We start from the raw sequence: 17,701 nt of genomic DNA on the forward strand, positions 1-17,701 counted from the left end.
TAGATGTGACTAATGGGTATGTGTAAATGTGTGTGTGTGTCTGGGTATTGCTTAATGTGTGTGTTTAGAGACAGCCTTAGGTCTTTGGGATGGCACTGTTCTGCTGCTCCCACTTTAATTGGCTGCTGGCCCCTCAGCCTCGCCTGAATGGAGAGTCATTTAAGGACCTTTCACTCTCATAGAGGATTGTCGGTTGCCGCTGCAGGAGAAATTGCATTCCTGTTTCCATACAATGGCTGGTCTGAGTTGGACGGGGCAAGAGTATCACTGTCATTATCATGACAATGGAAGCTAATTCCACTGCCACTAGCACCATTCTGAAACCCTCTGCAGCACCAGCTTATCAGGGGGCACCATGAGAGCAGTAGGAGGCGATGCGAGCACCGCGTCTGAGGCGAAGATTCACACATACAGTGCACACTCACAGACAGACACACAAAAATAGGACTCATACCCAGTTTAGAGAAGCTGTTATAGGCCTGAACTAACGCAACAGCAAAAAAAAGTTCACAGCTCACTTAGTGTGCACATTGGGTGGACAAATATGACATCTTATCAACATGGACATGATGCATTTCTGTACTGATTTAATGGCAATATGTTGAATTAGCAGCATGACAACTCTTAACCTTGTGAGGCAGCTGGATTTGTGAGATCACAAGATCACACAGTTCTGTGTAAGAAAACCTCTGGTGGGTCAGGTTATGACTCACGTTGTGCAGACAAACATTGCACATCTAAAATAGTTTCCAAAGATACTATTTCAGAATATATATATATATATATAATTATGCACAAAAAAGATTTTTTCCATTTGATGGAATGACACAGACAGAAACATGGAGTCTCAGGCTTAAATACTTTTACTCAGTGTAAACATTATGTAGTTTCAATTATGAGTTGGAAGATTATAGAATTTTTGGTATTTCACAATTACATAAAGCACCTCATGTAAACAATGTATTAAATGACAGACACAGAGAATTATCACATGACTCTGTAGCTCACCTCAGCTTTATGGAGCTTTAGCAGTAGGCAGCTGTTTTCAGAGAAAAAGCTCTAAAAATCTGTTGTACACTACCTGCTCAGCACCAAAAAGCAAACATACACAGCTAGAAACTAAATATGAAAGTAGTGGAACATTTAGCATCTTAAGAGCCAGGTATTTCCCTCAGGAGTTGATAGAGATCAAAATAGAGGCCAAGGAGAAAAAGTAAGCAAGAAAAAGTTTGCCAACAAGTTCAACATATCTACATAAAAGGTGAAGGAAGATATGTCATGTTGTGCTCACAACCAGTTTCTGCTGCGCCCAAAGGCTTTGGCCTATTAATGCAGGTTAAAGTTAAGTTACTTAAGAAGAGATAAAAGTAGAAAACTCTAAGTGGTTAAATAAAATAACATGTTATGCAATTAAAAAGTAATAAGGAAAAATGTAGTAAATTCACTTCTAGAGCCGCATTAAGAGCACAGCGGAGCTCATAGAACTACATTGTGTAACTTTTTTTGAACTGAATATGCAGCTGCATAGTAAAATGACCTGTCCAATCATAGTACAAGGCTGAATCCCAGGTGAGTATCAGGCTGTGACAACAGTGAGCCAGATGTGACATTTGTTCGGTGTCAAAAACATGCTTGAGGAAGGTTTCCCTTTTGGCAAGTAGAAGAAGATTTTGAATATTTACCTTGTAGAGGGAAAATATAAAAAATGTTCAGGAAAGTGGAAAATCAGTAGTGCTGAAAGACAATTGGATGCTGCATTGCTCTTATTGCTCCCAGCTGTTTAAAGCCTGTGACCTCATCTGTGTTTGGTTCATTTGCACCATTTCACTGCAGTTCTGCAGGTTGGTCAGACCTCATTATCCGCAACCTTTATCCCTGGCTTCCCACTGAGCGTATCATTGTCTACCATCCTGCAGGATCTTCCACTGTTCAGAGAAAGGGCAGTATGATGTTGGACCTTTGTTTGGCTAACGCTAAACCCTACCACAAGTGAGGTAGGGTCTGGCGAGGAGCGATTCATTTTTCAATGAATGTCTATCAAATGCTTCTGCACGCTACTGGACAAACTTACAGCCAATCATATCAACGATACATGATGACGTATTCAGAGCCTGTAGGGAGCAGCAAAAACACATCCTTTTTATGAAGGAAAAATCATTCAGTGCAAGTTTTTGTTCTATTTTCAAAGTAAACTTGACTTCCAATGTATTTAGCACACAATCTACTGCTGCTTCGAACAGCTGCTGCACCTCCGTGGCCGCCATGCTGGATGTAAACAGAGTCGCTCTATGGTCGTCATCGCCTTGAGCCCGCCTCCCCGGTCTGTGATTGGTTCCCTATCTCAGGTGAAATTTCTTTTCTTGGTGGCCATGCTAACTTTCTGAGCGAAGTGGAATGTTGCTGGAAAGAGAGCATGGGTATACCCAGGCTAGTTGGACCTCAGAGCCACCATTAAACAGTCAGTAACATGGGTCACATTTAAACCACACACATACTCGCACACAAACACACAGAAAGCAAATCTATACCATGCATCCATTTCATGGCCATCCCAAAGATGTTGAGACATTACACTTAAAACTGCAAATGTGGAAATGTCCACAAATTAACCTCATGGTGGCACTAAAAGAAAGATTAGGGTCAAAGTCGTTGAGGTATACAGTCTGTAGAAAAACTGTTTCAAATCATCTTGTAGATGTCCGTATTTTCACATGAAAAACTTTGCCTTGGCCTGCTGGAAGCCCTAGCTTTTAACTTTTAGCTCTTTCATATTTACCATTTTTTTGATAGTCTCTCCTTCCCTCTTTCTTCGTTCGACCTCTCTGCTCTGAGGTCAGAGACCCTTGGATACACTGTGCTGGTGGGCACTGTACACAATACAATCACACCTTCGGGAACCTATATTTTGACTGAATATTGCTCTGACAGAGATCAGGTTATTCTTCAAACTTTGATTCAGGTTGCAATTAACCTAAGATGGAAGAAATCAACAGCATACCGGATGCATTTTGGTCATTTAATTGGTTAAATGTGTGTTTTTGAAATAGTTAATGGCGAAGTACTTGGACTGGTATTTTTTTGCGATTCCTTCACAAGATAGCCATAACCTTGATGGAGACATTTCTCTAACAGTAAATTCACTGTTGTTTATGATGTTTTGTAAATATTGGCAACACCTGATGTTATTTTGTAGTTAGAGAACTCTTTTTTAAACCATATCAAATCAAAAATATAAAACCCTTCCTTGTCAACAACTTCCACTAAGTTGCATTAATAATAAATGACGCTGTTTTTGGCGCTCCTGCGGAACCAACAATATTTATTCCATAAAACAGCTACTTCTATATGACAATCAGTCCAACAGTTGACGAAAGATAATAAGAGGAAGACAAATGAACGAACTGCATGCATAAGTTTAAAAAATATAAGCATAAGCATATATAGCGGCAAAGCTAACACTCCGTGGCCTACAACAACCAAGAGGCTTTGCACACATGACACTCTGGACCAACCTCCGAGTCCGCCCACCGGGACCGAAAGCCCAGGTACGGCAGCTGAAGATATTAAAGCAGAGGTCTTATCCTCCCTGAGAGTCGAGATCTCTAAAATCATAAGAGATTAACTTAAAAGTGCACTGTCGGAGGACTTCAATGCACTTAAATCGGAACTACAAGGAATGAGGTCTGAAGTGGCCAACAACTCGAAAGTTATCCCGGCAGAAGTCGACCACATGAAGGTAGACATACAAGATATGAAAGGCGGATCAACCTGGTCGGATGAAGTGACCTCGCTACAAGCCACAGTTACCAGCCTTCAAAGTCAGGTGGCAACTCTTTAGGGGCGCTTTGAAAATTCCTAAACCAACCTCGACAAATTATTATTAAAATTTATATGGCAAAATAAGCACCCTAGAATTAGACTTAAAACTTTACAATCACTCACGTCAGATGGAGGTCTTAAACTTCCAAACCTGAAATATTATTTTTGGGCTGCACAAATGAAGCCAATGATTGCATGGATTCAGAATGATACGTTCACACGATGGCTTAATATCGAGAAAAGCATGTGCACAGAGCCACTGGAAATCTTACTTTTTCTTGATGCCCCTGTAAAAGAAATGGACAAAAAACACTCTAAAAATTTGGAATAAAGTACAGTCAGCCTTTTAGCTAACAAACCTACTCTCATCACTAACAAACATTGGACTTATGAAGACCTTTACCCCTAACAACTTAGATACTGGCTTTAGAAAATGGTCAGAATATGGACTAACCTGCATCAACTGGTCAAGGATGGCAATCTTAAAATATCTGAACAGCTGAAAAATGAATTTGATCTCCCAAAGACAGACTTTTTTAGATAATTACAGTTAAGATCTTTTCTTCCACAAGGAGTGGGAAACACTTAAAGACCTACCCCCATAGAGTGGTTCCTAATAGCACAAATAAGTAATAGGGAAAAGAAAATAATTGGTTGACTATATTATATATTTTTATCTACGAATATGCATAACTCCCAACAGATAAGACAGAGATGGGAAGCGGAAATGAACAATGACATACCAATGGACACCTGAGAGGAGATATGCACTGAGGCACACTGTGCCACAAATTCAAACTCCTGGAGGGAATTTAAGTGGAAAGTAATTGCCAGGTTTTTCAGAACACCAGAAATAACAGCTAAGATGGGGCCGACACGTAGTGGTTCTTGCTGGAGGAACTGTGGTAAAGATAATGCCAACCACACTCATATATTCTGGCTCTGTCCTAAACTAAATCTATTTTGGAATGAGGTTTTTGACGCCCTCAAAGCGGTTTTCAAGAGGGACATCCCACAAAGCCCTACAATAGCATTATTTGGAGCAATACCTATGTGTATAGACAGAAAAGATGAAAAATACCTCCTAAACATATTGCTCACAGCAGCATTAAAATGCATAACTATTAGGTGGTTAAAACCGGATCCCCCTACATATAATGTATGGATCCAAAAAGTATGGGACATATACCAGATGGAGCAAATTACATACTTATTAAAGCTTCAGAAATGTATTTTTATTAAACGATGGACACCTGTTATGACTTTATTAATACAATGAGGTTGTAGCCTTGGACTGAGAGTCTTGGACTGGTACCGGACACATTCATCATATCTTTTTAGAGTAACTATCTAGAGTGGATTTTTATTTATTTTTCTCATAATTATTATTATTATTATTATGCAAATTATAAATTATAAGTTGACATTTTGCTAAATGTCACAAAGATACAATCCCTGTTTTCTGTGTTTTCCCCAGATTCAGCTCTTATACAAACATTTTAGGGTCACAGGACAATTGTCTGAGGAACTGTGAAGAGAAAATTAAAACAAATGATATATGTTTGAATATGTACACTATCTATGTGGCACATTCCTAAGTGCTGTTTCCTGTTCTCCCTCCACTGGTTTCTGAGGAATGATGTGGTTTCAAAGCAGCCTGCTATCATAACAGACTTTCAGAAGCCTTCTTTTTCCTCACTCTTCACTCCTCCAAGCAGCATTAAAAAAACGGAAACATCTCCACTGATAGCAGACCAAATTGATTTCAAGCTAACAGGACGGAAGAGGATGGCAGAGAAATGAGCATGGATGTATGGCAGTGAGGGGCATTCAAGCTTCGCACTCAAAGTATGTATGCAAATAATAATTAAAAAAAATCCTCACTCAAAGAATGAAACTATGTGTAACACACAAAAATTTAATGATAAAACATTAAAAATGGACACATATACAGTATACATACCCAATCTAAAAATGTATTTTAACATAATGATCAGAACATTACATGAAAGTATTTCTGCTGAACATGTAACATGTACAGCACACCAGGTTTCCGGCCTATGAAAAAACTAGGTCTGTCACCTGCCAGCTTCCCATCGTGCAATGTGCTCTGCAGCTGTGAAATACACACACACACACACATACACACACACACGTAAATATATGAAATATTCCACATGTTGAATATAGAAACGAGGAAGTGTGATGTGTCATAAAGCCCCAAGTAATCCTTTAGTTTTATTCAAACATGACTGTGAAGAAACTGTAATGATGTACAACATGACAGAAGACAGTTCATGTTCAAACACGCACACACACACACACACACACACACACACACACTCATGCGAGCAAGCGTGGACAATACTCTGGAGAAGCATAGTTTAGCGTCTGCCTCAGGCTGCGTGAAATCCCCTTATCATTTTATTACCAATTAAGAGAACACAGCAATGACGGCTGAAAATTACTCTGATGGGGCGGAGGGCTCTGCTAGCTTTTAATCAGCTGAATTTATGCATTTCAACTCTTTGTTGCTTCAGTGAAATTTAGTCTTTTATTTAAAGAATATGGAACAATATTCACCATAAGTTAACCATATCACTGACCTCTACACAAGCTACCGTTGACACAATCTGTCCTTGGGCCTTCTTTTAATAATGATTATTAATCCTGAGTCCTGTTTTACACAAACTATGAAGAGGGAGACATTAAGAGGTCCTCAAAAAGCAGGTTGTACAAGAGTCGTCCTAGCAACACTGCCCCCGTTCAGAGGAGATCACTAATTCAGCTAAAAGTGATCAATACCAGACACACTTAAGTGTGTTAAGACACACTAAACCGAGCAAAACTAAACATCTGCCACCATCTCATTCTTTACAATCAATGTAAGTGGTATGTGTGTGTCTAAACACTGTGTGCCTTTATGGAGCTGACGTATATCGATCGCTCAAAGGCTCTTGATGGCAAGCACTGAGTGCCATTGATTTAGACTGAGTGCCATGTTTAAATGTGCAGGCAGGATCACACAGAGATTTCAATGTTTTATGCACGTCATTAATGGACACACACTGGATTAAGGTTTTACACTTCACCTTTTGGTGGTCATCAATGACAAGGGAACTATGAAATAGGTCATGTCAATTGTGTGGACACAGTGGAGCTGGAGTACAGCAGTGACAACAAGCAGCCAATAATGTATCTAAAAAAAAAGATACTACTTGAAGTAATATGTTTTTTTATTTTAGTGAAAAAGTTGCTTGCAGTGCTGAACTTTTGTGTGTCCTTGTTCTCATCAAAAAATAAAACTGGGAGCAGACATTTCCACTAAAGACATATTCATATATTCACACATATTCTTCTCCGGGGTTGGTGGATTAAACCAGAGCCACGCTGAGTGAATATTAGACTTCCTTTCTGTGGCAGCATGCACCTCATGTTTCTCTGTGTCTGCTCGTTGTGTAATCAGGCAATTGTTTTGTGGTCATAAAACCTGTTTTATAAGGTGCAGCACCTTTATCTAACATCTTCTTTAATTATACAGTATAATTGTTGAACTGTTGTTGTGCTCCAGTACACGGTTTAGACTTCATCCAGAACTGGGTCTATATTTAAGCTGAAAAAGGTTGATACTAGATGCTGGAACATTAACATGAGAAAAGGTAAATAACCACTGTTCAGGCAAAGAAAAAGGACAGATTCTTTTTGTCGGGTGACAAATTTGTAAAGAGACAAACATGAGCTGACTCTTGTTCTGCCAGATCACATTTGGTGGTTAGCTGTACAAAAGACAACTTCACCTTCATCCACTTACATGTTCATTAACCCTCTCCTGCAAAAAGCCTTACCATGCTGGCAAATGTATCGATTCCGTGTTTTGCAGCGCTGGTCGTTCCAGTTAAAGGCACTTGATGCCTGCAGCTCTACACAATTACCAAAACTGGAGAAAGAAAAAGGAGTCAGTGACTGACATCCAGGGATGAATGGATAGATAGATAGATAGATAGATAGATAGATAGACAGACAGACAGACAGGAAAGAGGACACAGAGTGAAAGAGAGAGACCTCTAGTGGTCAGGGTGTAGGGTGCAGAACAGCCAACATCACTGGTTACTCACTATATGAAAGTATATGAAACTTTAATGAGTGACGCTATTTTAAAGGCTATTTAGAGCAAGTAGAGCAGGTTCTCCACTAATCAGAACACCAGCGCTTCGATCCCTGGCTCGTTCAATACTGAACACCAAATTGCTGCTGACGGCTGCATCATTGGTGTACGTATATGTGTGTGTGTGTGTGTGAATGTCCTGATGAACAGGTGCACAGCACCCTCTATCATCAGAGTATGAATGTGTATGTGAATGTGTGAATGTTGACATGTATTGTAAAAGCCCTCTTGGTGGTCAGAAGACTAGAAAAGCTATATAAGCGATATAAGTGCAGTCCATTTACCTCAGTAATTTCTTGCAATAACTTGTAATTCAAATTTCCGTAGATCTATAGGCAGATACATCTACAGATAAGAAGTTAATCTTCTGCCTTTCAGGTGGTCTTTTTTGTGTGGCTGTATTACACTAAGCCCTCCCTGTTTTTCTAATGTACTCTCTGCAGTGGCTTATGTCTGTTAGTAAATGTGCCTCTTACCCATGGTTGTCAGGTTGCCCAAAGGCAAAGCTGCTGAATCTTGAGACCTTGCCTGTGTCCCAGCGAAATGAGTCTTTCAGAGGCTTATATGTCAAACCTGTGGAGCAAAAACATTGCTGTTATATTGGTTAAGCATCTCCACTACCTGCACCTGGTGGCATATCTGGTCAGTGTGACCGCATAGTCTGCCACTTAATCTGGTAGTGCTGTCGGGTGTTAGAACAAGTTATGATATTCTAACATTAATTTGGATAACCAAGATGAAACACTGTACCTATCCAGAAGTTTCGTGTCTCAAAGTCAGCGTTGGTGACCTCATTGCTGGTCTCCAGGACACTCAGATAAAATGCAAGGATGTCCTGAACCTTCTGATTGTGGATCTTAGCTAGAATACCTCCTTGTTCCTGAGGGTTTAAACAAATAACAAAGCTACACTGAAAGCAGGATGAAAGTAATATGTTTTAAATGATGTGCTGTGGCTGTAAAGCTTGTCTCAGTCTCCAAGTGGGCAACACACACCTGTCTCTCACCTGACAGTGTCTCTTGGCTCCATAGTAGGTGTCAGCTTGTGGAGACACTGTGAAGCAATCTCCATCAATCATAACATCACAGCTGTGAATGGGAAACTGCACTTTCTCTGTTAAGACACGACACAAGACACACCATTCATCACACATAAAGTTCAATACACACATTTCAATATATTACAACAGAAAACTTCATTTGTTTCTTATTGAAACAGTAAAATTGTGTCAGTTCTGCTTGATATATATTGTAAATATCATACCCCACTCATGATAAAATATCTTTGACGCCACCTTCAATAGGTTAATATGCTGGTGTTTTCACCAGATTTTGCACAACTTAATTTTATACTAATTTCATCAAAGTTTTGGAGTAATTTGCAGGAATATATTTTGGTAAAATGTGGCACAAATTGTAAGACAAAAAATGGAAAAATTAATATTTTTGCAAAAAACTATATATGAACCAAAATATGAGCACATGTTTCTTACAATTTATACCAAATTGCACTACACTTCTTTAAAATGTTTTTAAAAAATTAAAAATTAAATAATTATTCAAGAAATTTCCTGAATTTTTTCATATACTTAAAGGACCTGTAACATAAATCATTACCTGATTTCCTCAGTTTGTGTGTGCACATACATATGTTTGAAATTTTAAGCCAGTGTGTCAGAGTGCAAATTGCTGAGGTATATGGACACACAAAGACACATACTATATGTACTGAAAGCACATTTCACTCACCCGCACACTCAGCACCACCATAGCCAACATCGCACAAGCAAGAACATTCTTCTTCTTTGAAATGACCGTGTACACATTGCATACTGCATCGCACTGGAAAACAGACATTTACTGTTAGTACAGTGAAATCTGCCTCTCTAGTTGGAATATCAATAAATACAGAACAGACCAATAATAATGGGCCCTGATACTCTATACTATATGATGAAAAATACACAATATTGACTCGCACCCTGGCAGAAGCGTCCGGTAAACCCAGGATCACACTTGCACTTGCAGGATGAGATGTTAAGATGGCCGTGCTGACCGCAACTCATACGGCATGGGTTCCTTGGAATCTCTAATAAATACAAACAAAAACATAAACACAATTACAAATGTACACACAAACACACACACATATTGCAGCAAAACTATGATGCCACAGTAGTTGAGCAACCCTGCATATATAATAACTGGTCAAAAAACAAATGTGTTTTTATGCATGTGCAGATTGGATTATACAGTTTCAACTGCATTGCCAATAGCAATATGCAGAAGTGCCCATGAGGAGCATATTAGACAGCCTACTCTTACAGTTGTAGTAGGTGTAAAATTAAAAACTTTGTTTTAAAAAGTACCACGACATACTTTTTTATTTATTTGTGTTTAATGCCAAAAGGAATTCTCTAATCATTTTTACTGAAAAGATCTCACTGAGTACTCCTTCAGAGATATTCTGGATGTTCGGTAACAGCTCAATTTCTTCTGTAGCAACTTGTTTTGGCAGCTTTAGGGTGTAAAATATTGTCTTACCACACAATCCACCTACATGGTCCCACAATTTAAAGCAACCAGACATGGATGAAGTACAGAGAGAGCAGTACAGCCCTGTCTTATAGGGTATCACCAGCCGACCATTCACCTCCCAGTTGCCCCTGCAGCAACACAAATATACAGTATAGTGCAAAACACACCTTTATACAGACTTGGTTTCTCTAGTGTAATAATACAGTGATAAAAATAGGCAACATATTTCTATTACAAATTGTGAGATCATATATTTTCATTTATGTTAGGCTGTAACTAAAGATTATTTAATTATTTTGATTATTTATTGTGTTGTCTAATGTCAGAAAATAATGAAAAATGCCTGTTATAAGTCAAGAGTGACATTTCTTATTGTCTTATTTTGTCTGACAAACAATCAAAACGTAAATCTTATCATTTTACAAAAATAAATGACAAAGAAAAGCATGAAATCATGACACAGAAGCTATCATGTTTGCTTAAAAAAATGACTGAAACTATTATTGGATTATAAAAATATTTCTAAGTTAATTTTCTATCAGTCATTTAACCCACTAATCATTGCAACATTTAAATATTGATATTTTTTAGATTCATGTTAGGTATCTGTGTCTATTTTGTTAAAAACTAATGTCCTGTTTTTGCATTGTGCTGTTTCCAGTTCAATATAACACTGCCTTTTTGGGGGAAAAAGTGTGAAACTGTTACCCGGGGTAATAAGCACAGACAAACATCTCCCAGAGGTCCCCTTCTCTCAGACACAGATGGCTGGCACAGCCCACATGACTTGAGGTGGCCCACACCAGCTACACAACAACAGACACATTAGACACACTACATAGGCACTTTTAAAAGAAAAACACACAAAACATCTGACTGGAAATACCTGTGTGTAGTGCTGACAAGTGGAATTATCTCTGCATTGTCCACTCAAATAAATAAAATCTTTTCCCTCCTCAAACCAAATGTCAGTGATGTTAGAAAATGAGGTGACACCATATGGAGAGAAATGTGTATTCCAGCCAATGTGACTGAGAGATGAGAAGTGTTGAGGGGAGGGGTCAGTGTGGCAGGATGCTGCTCTCTCCTTCGCAAGTAAGGCCAATTTCTCATTCCACTCCTACAGAAAAAGACAGTAATTTAATGATATTACTGCACATATTTTTACATGTTTAAAAAACGTGTCACACAGACTTAAGCCTTCTCTAGTATGACCTCACATGCAAACAGAGGACATCTAGTGTTAACCAGACTGCTGCACAACCTCACAGCATGGAAAGAAAAACAACCTGCAGGCACTAATGTTTGGAGCAGGAACAAAAACTATAGGATTAAGTTAAAGATTACTTAATTAGAGAAAGGTGAATTTATGAGGACATGATCCGAATATTAAATAAAAAAAATAAAAAAAATAAAGTAACTGTATTGATACAATAATAGTTAAACCAGCTTCCCCACTATAAAATCGAAAAAGCTATCTTTCCATCAGAGAAGTGATCCAGACATCCAGACAGATATCCAGACATCACAATCATCAAACCCTAAGACAAGAGAAAAAAACCTGGAGCAGTCACATTTCTGCTGCTCTCATCAGTCTTCAGCCTGGTTGGCTTCTGCTGAGGAGACTACAGTAGGGACTAAAGTGGCAAGCCAACCCCTGAGCCTGTCAGAAGAGTTTGATGTTTTTTTTGAAAATTGATAATTGAATGTAATTATTATGATTATTATGATTATGATTATTATTATGTTAACATTTAATTGATAATATAATGTTTTGGTATTACCGTTAGTAGAATTATTATTTTGGTAGCATTTATTAAAGCGTTTATTAAAAAAAGAAGAGAGTTAAACAAATGACCTGTGGGGTAGAGACACAATAAAACAGGATTTATTGAACCGAAATAGAACAAAATAGAAATAAATAGTTTAATTATAGCCTAATTAGATGTTTTTCCTTTTCGTTAAAAAAACCAAAAAGAAGCATTTTAATCAAACAGAAATAAATATAACAGTTAATACTAACATACACACACACACATACCAGCAGGGAAACAAGCAAACTGGAAAACAATGAAAACACAAAATAATAAAGCCTGGATGACACATGAATGACTTCTTACCCCTCCACAATTAATTAGGTTGGAATATGTGAAAACTTAGTATTGAAGGGAAGGTATTGCATACAAAGCAAGGCTCTGTGAGTATAAAGTGTATAAAAAGTGTTCTTTAGGAAGTGAAAAATGGTCCAACAGCTACTGAAAGGAAGCAAAAACATAAATCTTTAAGGGATTTAACACCTGTATCAGAACACACAAACAACTACTAGGGAAGGAGAAAATACATGATTAGATGGTTGATGGTTGGCCAGGTAGGAGAAATATCAAGGCTCTCATATTGTAGCCAATAACTCATGGATCCAATATTAGTGCACCAAAAGTAAAAAACTTTTGTAGAGACCATCCACCTGTTGACTTAGACCTCGTTAAGTATTGCTTGCACAGCAATTAAGTTTTTTGGTTCCGGATAAATTCTAAAAGTAGACTCTAATTTCCAGAGAAAAGGTTTGAGGGAAGAAGAGCAGGATGTACTGAAAGAGGTAAAAGAACCAGAGGAGGGCATTCATTTAGATCCTTGCAGTTAAGCAAAGACTAACTAATCATTACTGGTTTGTGACAGAAGAGCTGGGATATTCTCCTTATAAAAGGTCTCTAACTCATGGGAAATACTGACTCCAAGATACACTGATGCATGTTGAGCAATTCTGGATGGTTAATCAGACAATGGGTTATCTTGGGATTCAAGAGAGGTGGGGATAAACAGAGAAAAGTTGGAAATAAATGAGAGTAAATCATCTGCGTACAAGGAGGCTTTTTTTCTACCTTGCGCCAGAAATGTTGGGATTGGTCGCAACTGAGTAGAGCTTGATGGAAATCGCAAGGCACTCGGGGTAGCCCTGCCTAGTGGATCGATACAAATATTATAAATTCATATTATGAGTTCTGACTGAGGCTTGAGGAAAAGAATTAAGCAATATAATCCATGAAATAAAATTCCCCCAAACCCAAATTTTTTAAGAGCAAAAAGAAGGTAATCCCACTCCACTCTGTCCTCCTTGTGTGTCACGATATCGAGGCTTCAGGAAGGACAGAGGCAGAGGGATTATAAATCACATTAAACATGTGCTTAAGGTTGAAAAAGAGAGTGTCAATTTCTAATCAGTCTAGTCTGGTCGTGAGAAATGTGAGGGAAGGGCAGATTCCAACCACTGTCCCAATAGAGTTTAGATAATAATTTAAAAACAAAATTTAAAAGACTAATTTGGCGTTATGATCAGGGGCCTTTCCCTTTCTTAAGAATTAAATAAATGGAGGCTTGTTTAGTGTCTGTGGGAAGCAGTCTGAATTAAAAGGTTCACTAAACATCTCAATAAGGAGAGCCAATTTGTGACAAAATGTCCTGTAAAACTCAGGAATAGCCATCAGGCCAATAACATTTCTCACTTTGTAATAAAGATAAACCCCCAATCAATTTAATTGGTCTGGAGATTTAACATGAGTTTCTTCTAAATAAATCATTTGAACTCCCAGGTGATATAAAATGCAAGATCTTATAATGTGTAATAGGGTTGTTCAAACCATTACAGTTATGGTGATATATTATGATAGGATTATAGGTGATATATTTTAAGGTGTGGCCATAAAAAGCAGACTATTAAATACAACATACAAAAACAAGCAGACAAAGCCCAAAAAGATCAATCAATACTTATAGGTAGAGCACTGGAAACCCCCATCCCCAGCAGAAGTGATCTCCCCCAAAGGGTATGCAAACCAAAATTTCCCAAAATAAAAACATGCTCACTAGAAGTAATAGTAACTTTAACAACAACTCATGCCATTACCTCTAAAGTAAAATTGCACCTATGCATAAAGGCACTAAAACATTGTACAAACAATAACAATGGTTTCACTAGATACTAGAGTGATACTAGAGTGATAGAAGTCTAATTAACTAATAATTAATTAATAATCAAACTAATTGTTCTCTCAGAAAGAAGGAACATTTTGAACATTTTCAAAACTGAAATAACAAAAACAAAAACAAAATTCCTCAGCAGACTTCCATTGTTGACCAAAGTGGTAGTGATATGAAAGTCAAGAAGTAGTGATACGTATGTAGCACAACAAGCTAGCAAAGCTCTGTCATTGGAACTGCATGCACATTCACAGTGGTGTCTGCCTTACATGAAATGACTCGCCAGAGACTGAAAACATGATTGATGTTAGTCGTCTTTGGATCCATTTCTAGACAAACTACCATAACCAAACTCTACAGGGGTGAAGAAACATGCCCCTATGTGCAGTGGTGTGGTTCACTGATGTGTTTTTCATGGTTTCTCAACAGCGGAGGTCTATGGCACAGAGGAATAAGATATATCAGGTTTTGAAAACAGGCACAATACATATTAGAATGAGTTCATTGTTGGTTTGGCTCTGTACAAGAGATTTGTTGACTATAAGAAAAATATAGAAATTTGCAAGTCTTATCCTCTAATTAAGACATAGGAGTACCAGTAACTGGTAAAAATCTCTTCATTCTAATGAGGGCAATTTTAATTTTAATTTTAATGTGCCTAATAATTTTCTTAGCTCAATTCTTTTTCTATATATATTATAAATAAAAAGGTGTCATATGTCCTGTAGCCTGTTGGTATGTTTTGTGTGTAGTTGACTTAGGACGATAGGCATCAGAAGTATATGACTCTGATGTATGTGAGATGGAGAAAGGCTGAGCCCCTGGAGTTGTGTGTTTATATTCTGTTTTGCTTTCATTGTGGCGCCATCAACAACTAATTAATTGAAGCAGCATTTGGTCATGAAGCTCTGCAGATCAGCTTTTTCTTGCCCAACCACAATCAAATTAAGTGTCGGAGCTCTGGAAAGTAGGGAAGAGATTAATGAGATAAAATCTCCCAAACAGAGGCCATGATTTACATATCAAAAGTAAACACTGAACTTTAATTTATGTCTCTGCAAGTGATGGTATGACCCCATACTACTTATTATCCTCAAGAGCTCAAGGAAAAGTAACAGATGGGGCATTGGGTAAGAAAGGGAGGAGCATCATTTATTCCTAAAATATTGGTATTTTATCTCACTCTGAAAGCAAAGCCTAAAGGGCTATATTATAATCACTTCGACACAATCTCACCACAATGCTTGAGTGAGGAAAAAAAGAACCCTCATTCAGATATTCACAAACACAGCCGAAGCCTTGAGCCTTTTAACGTTTATCAGTAAAGGTCTTTAATATGCCTCTTCAGCTCGGCAAAGCCTCCTATGAGGGTTTTCACAGAGAAATTACCTGTAATACCGCAGTTGTGAATGCATAATGATTATCCACATCCTCTTTTTCTCATTACGGCCTTATCAGTTGAGAACAGTTCTCCGAGGCTGAGAAGCAGTCGAAGAAAGGGGCTCAGTCTGTACGGGTGGCTTTGAGGATGTAATCTATGACAAAGTGACAGTTTGCCCTGGCACAAATCTCATATTAGGCATTGAGAGTGCGAATAAGTACTGTACAGAAAAGCAATAGATGAAATAAGATAGGCATTGCACAGGGTCAAATTAAATTCACCTCAAGTGTTCTTCCTGGGTGAAGATGATCCACAATTGTGGAACATGAGATTTTATACATACAGTAGACTGCAGTAGGTCTGTTGTGTTTTGACTGTGACTATGTTGCTACCTGGCTATTATTATGATTGTCACTATCATCATTTTTCTTTGAGCCTTGCATTGGCAGCTGCATATTAGTTAAAAAGTAAAAGTAAAAAAATAAGTAACTCTATAAGGGACAAATGTATTCTCCAAAGACAGTAAACTTTGATTAACGACCAGCAGTGTAGACAGTACACCATCTCCAGTTCATATTTAAGTGTTAACAAACAGATTTAGATGACAGCATTTATACTGATCACACAGACAGGAAAAAAACAGACAATAGATGGCACAAACCATTTTTTGCATGTTAGCTGCCATTGGTTTGACCCGGCTGCGCAGTCTATTGTGCTGGGCAACAATCTGCGAGTGCTCCTTCACCCCAAGCCCTAGAAGACAAACAGAAAAAGCTCATTTACTATACGTCTACTGCTGTCGCTATGGCAACGAAATGCAAATGTGTTTGGCGGGCAGTTTGAGTGTCTGTCAGAGTGATACAGTTTCACGCACAGTTCAACTCAGAAAAGATTGGCTGACCTAAATGAAGCAAAAAAGTTTCAATGCGAACATGAAACAATATTCTTGTTTTTTGAGTGAACAAGCATCCCTTAAAAACAGAAAAATACATCTAATAATCTGTTGTTCTATAACACAAATGCACACATATACCCAAAAAAACAATATATATCAATATCATGTTCCTTTTAAGTTAACATTTTTTAGTTACATTCAGTCTTTGCAATCTTGGAAGACAAAATAAATGAATTGTGTTAAATTGGGAAAAAACTAGGAAAATAGGATGAACCATTGTCATTCATTCTTTTATTCCACATATTTTGGACTTAATGTCTCTTTGGCATCACATTCATTATTATTCTGCTCTTAAAAGTTACTTCCTACTACATGTCAGCACACAGTTAAACACTATGAATTTAGCTCCCCAGTGGTGGGTTAATGCTGGCATAATACCATCGAAATGGTAATTTGTTAAGCTGATGCCAAACTTCTGCAGCACAGCAGACAGTGATAGAAAAGTTGAGCTGTTGGTCTTTTGCCAGATGGATTTAGACAGAACTATGAAGAACAGTGAAAACAAAGGAGCCCACTTTAGTCTGCAGCTTAGAGGATTCCCACCTGAACGCCAACATAAGGATAAAAACTTCCAACAAACTCTCAGAAATGCATGGTAATATTCCACTGCAATCTATAACCAGCATTACAACCATCCAAATTATATTCCACAATCCAAAAACTGCGTGTGAACTGATGAAGGGAGTTCATCATCATCATCATTAGTATACAACCCTCGTGGACACCTGACTCGTGCACAGTTGTTTACCGGAGCCGGTTGATTTGAGGTCCGGTGTGTCCGTGATAATCCGATTCGCGGTGAGATAGGTGGGCAGAAGAGACAAAACGACAAAGAGATCCAGACAGCGAGGAGCTGGTACAGACACCAT

The 17,701-nt window shown here is 38.1% G+C and overlaps 1 protein-coding gene across 1 annotated transcript in view; it reads right to left on the minus strand.

The window, feature by feature from the left end:
• The window catches only part of LOC128358036 (C-type lectin domain family 18 member A-like), an 81,125-nt gene extending 63,424 nt beyond the window's left edge, over positions 1-17,701 (minus strand). Inside the window, exons 1-11 of the mRNA XM_053318489.1 lie at positions 17,581-17,701; positions 16,539-16,630; positions 11,408-11,641; positions 11,230-11,327; positions 10,528-10,649; positions 9,965-10,072; positions 9,733-9,825; positions 8,991-9,097; positions 8,735-8,864; positions 8,461-8,557; positions 7,665-7,756 (exon numbers count right to left, since the gene is read on the minus strand). Coding sequence (XP_053174464.1) covers positions 7,665-7,756; positions 8,461-8,557; positions 8,735-8,864; positions 8,991-9,097; positions 9,733-9,825; positions 9,965-10,072; positions 10,528-10,649; positions 11,230-11,327; positions 11,408-11,641; positions 16,539-16,630; positions 17,581-17,701 — 1,294 coding nt within the window. The remainder of the gene's footprint in view (positions 1-7,664; positions 7,757-8,460; positions 8,558-8,734; positions 8,865-8,990; positions 9,098-9,732; positions 9,826-9,964; positions 10,073-10,527; positions 10,650-11,229; positions 11,328-11,407; positions 11,642-16,538; positions 16,631-17,580) is intronic.

The sequence above is a fragment of the Scomber japonicus genome, chromosome 1, assembly GCF_027409825.1.
Source record: "Scomber japonicus isolate fScoJap1 chromosome 1, fScoJap1.pri, whole genome shotgun sequence".
In the NCBI taxonomy this organism is placed as follows: Eukaryota; Metazoa; Chordata; class Actinopteri; order Scombriformes; family Scombridae; genus Scomber; species Scomber japonicus.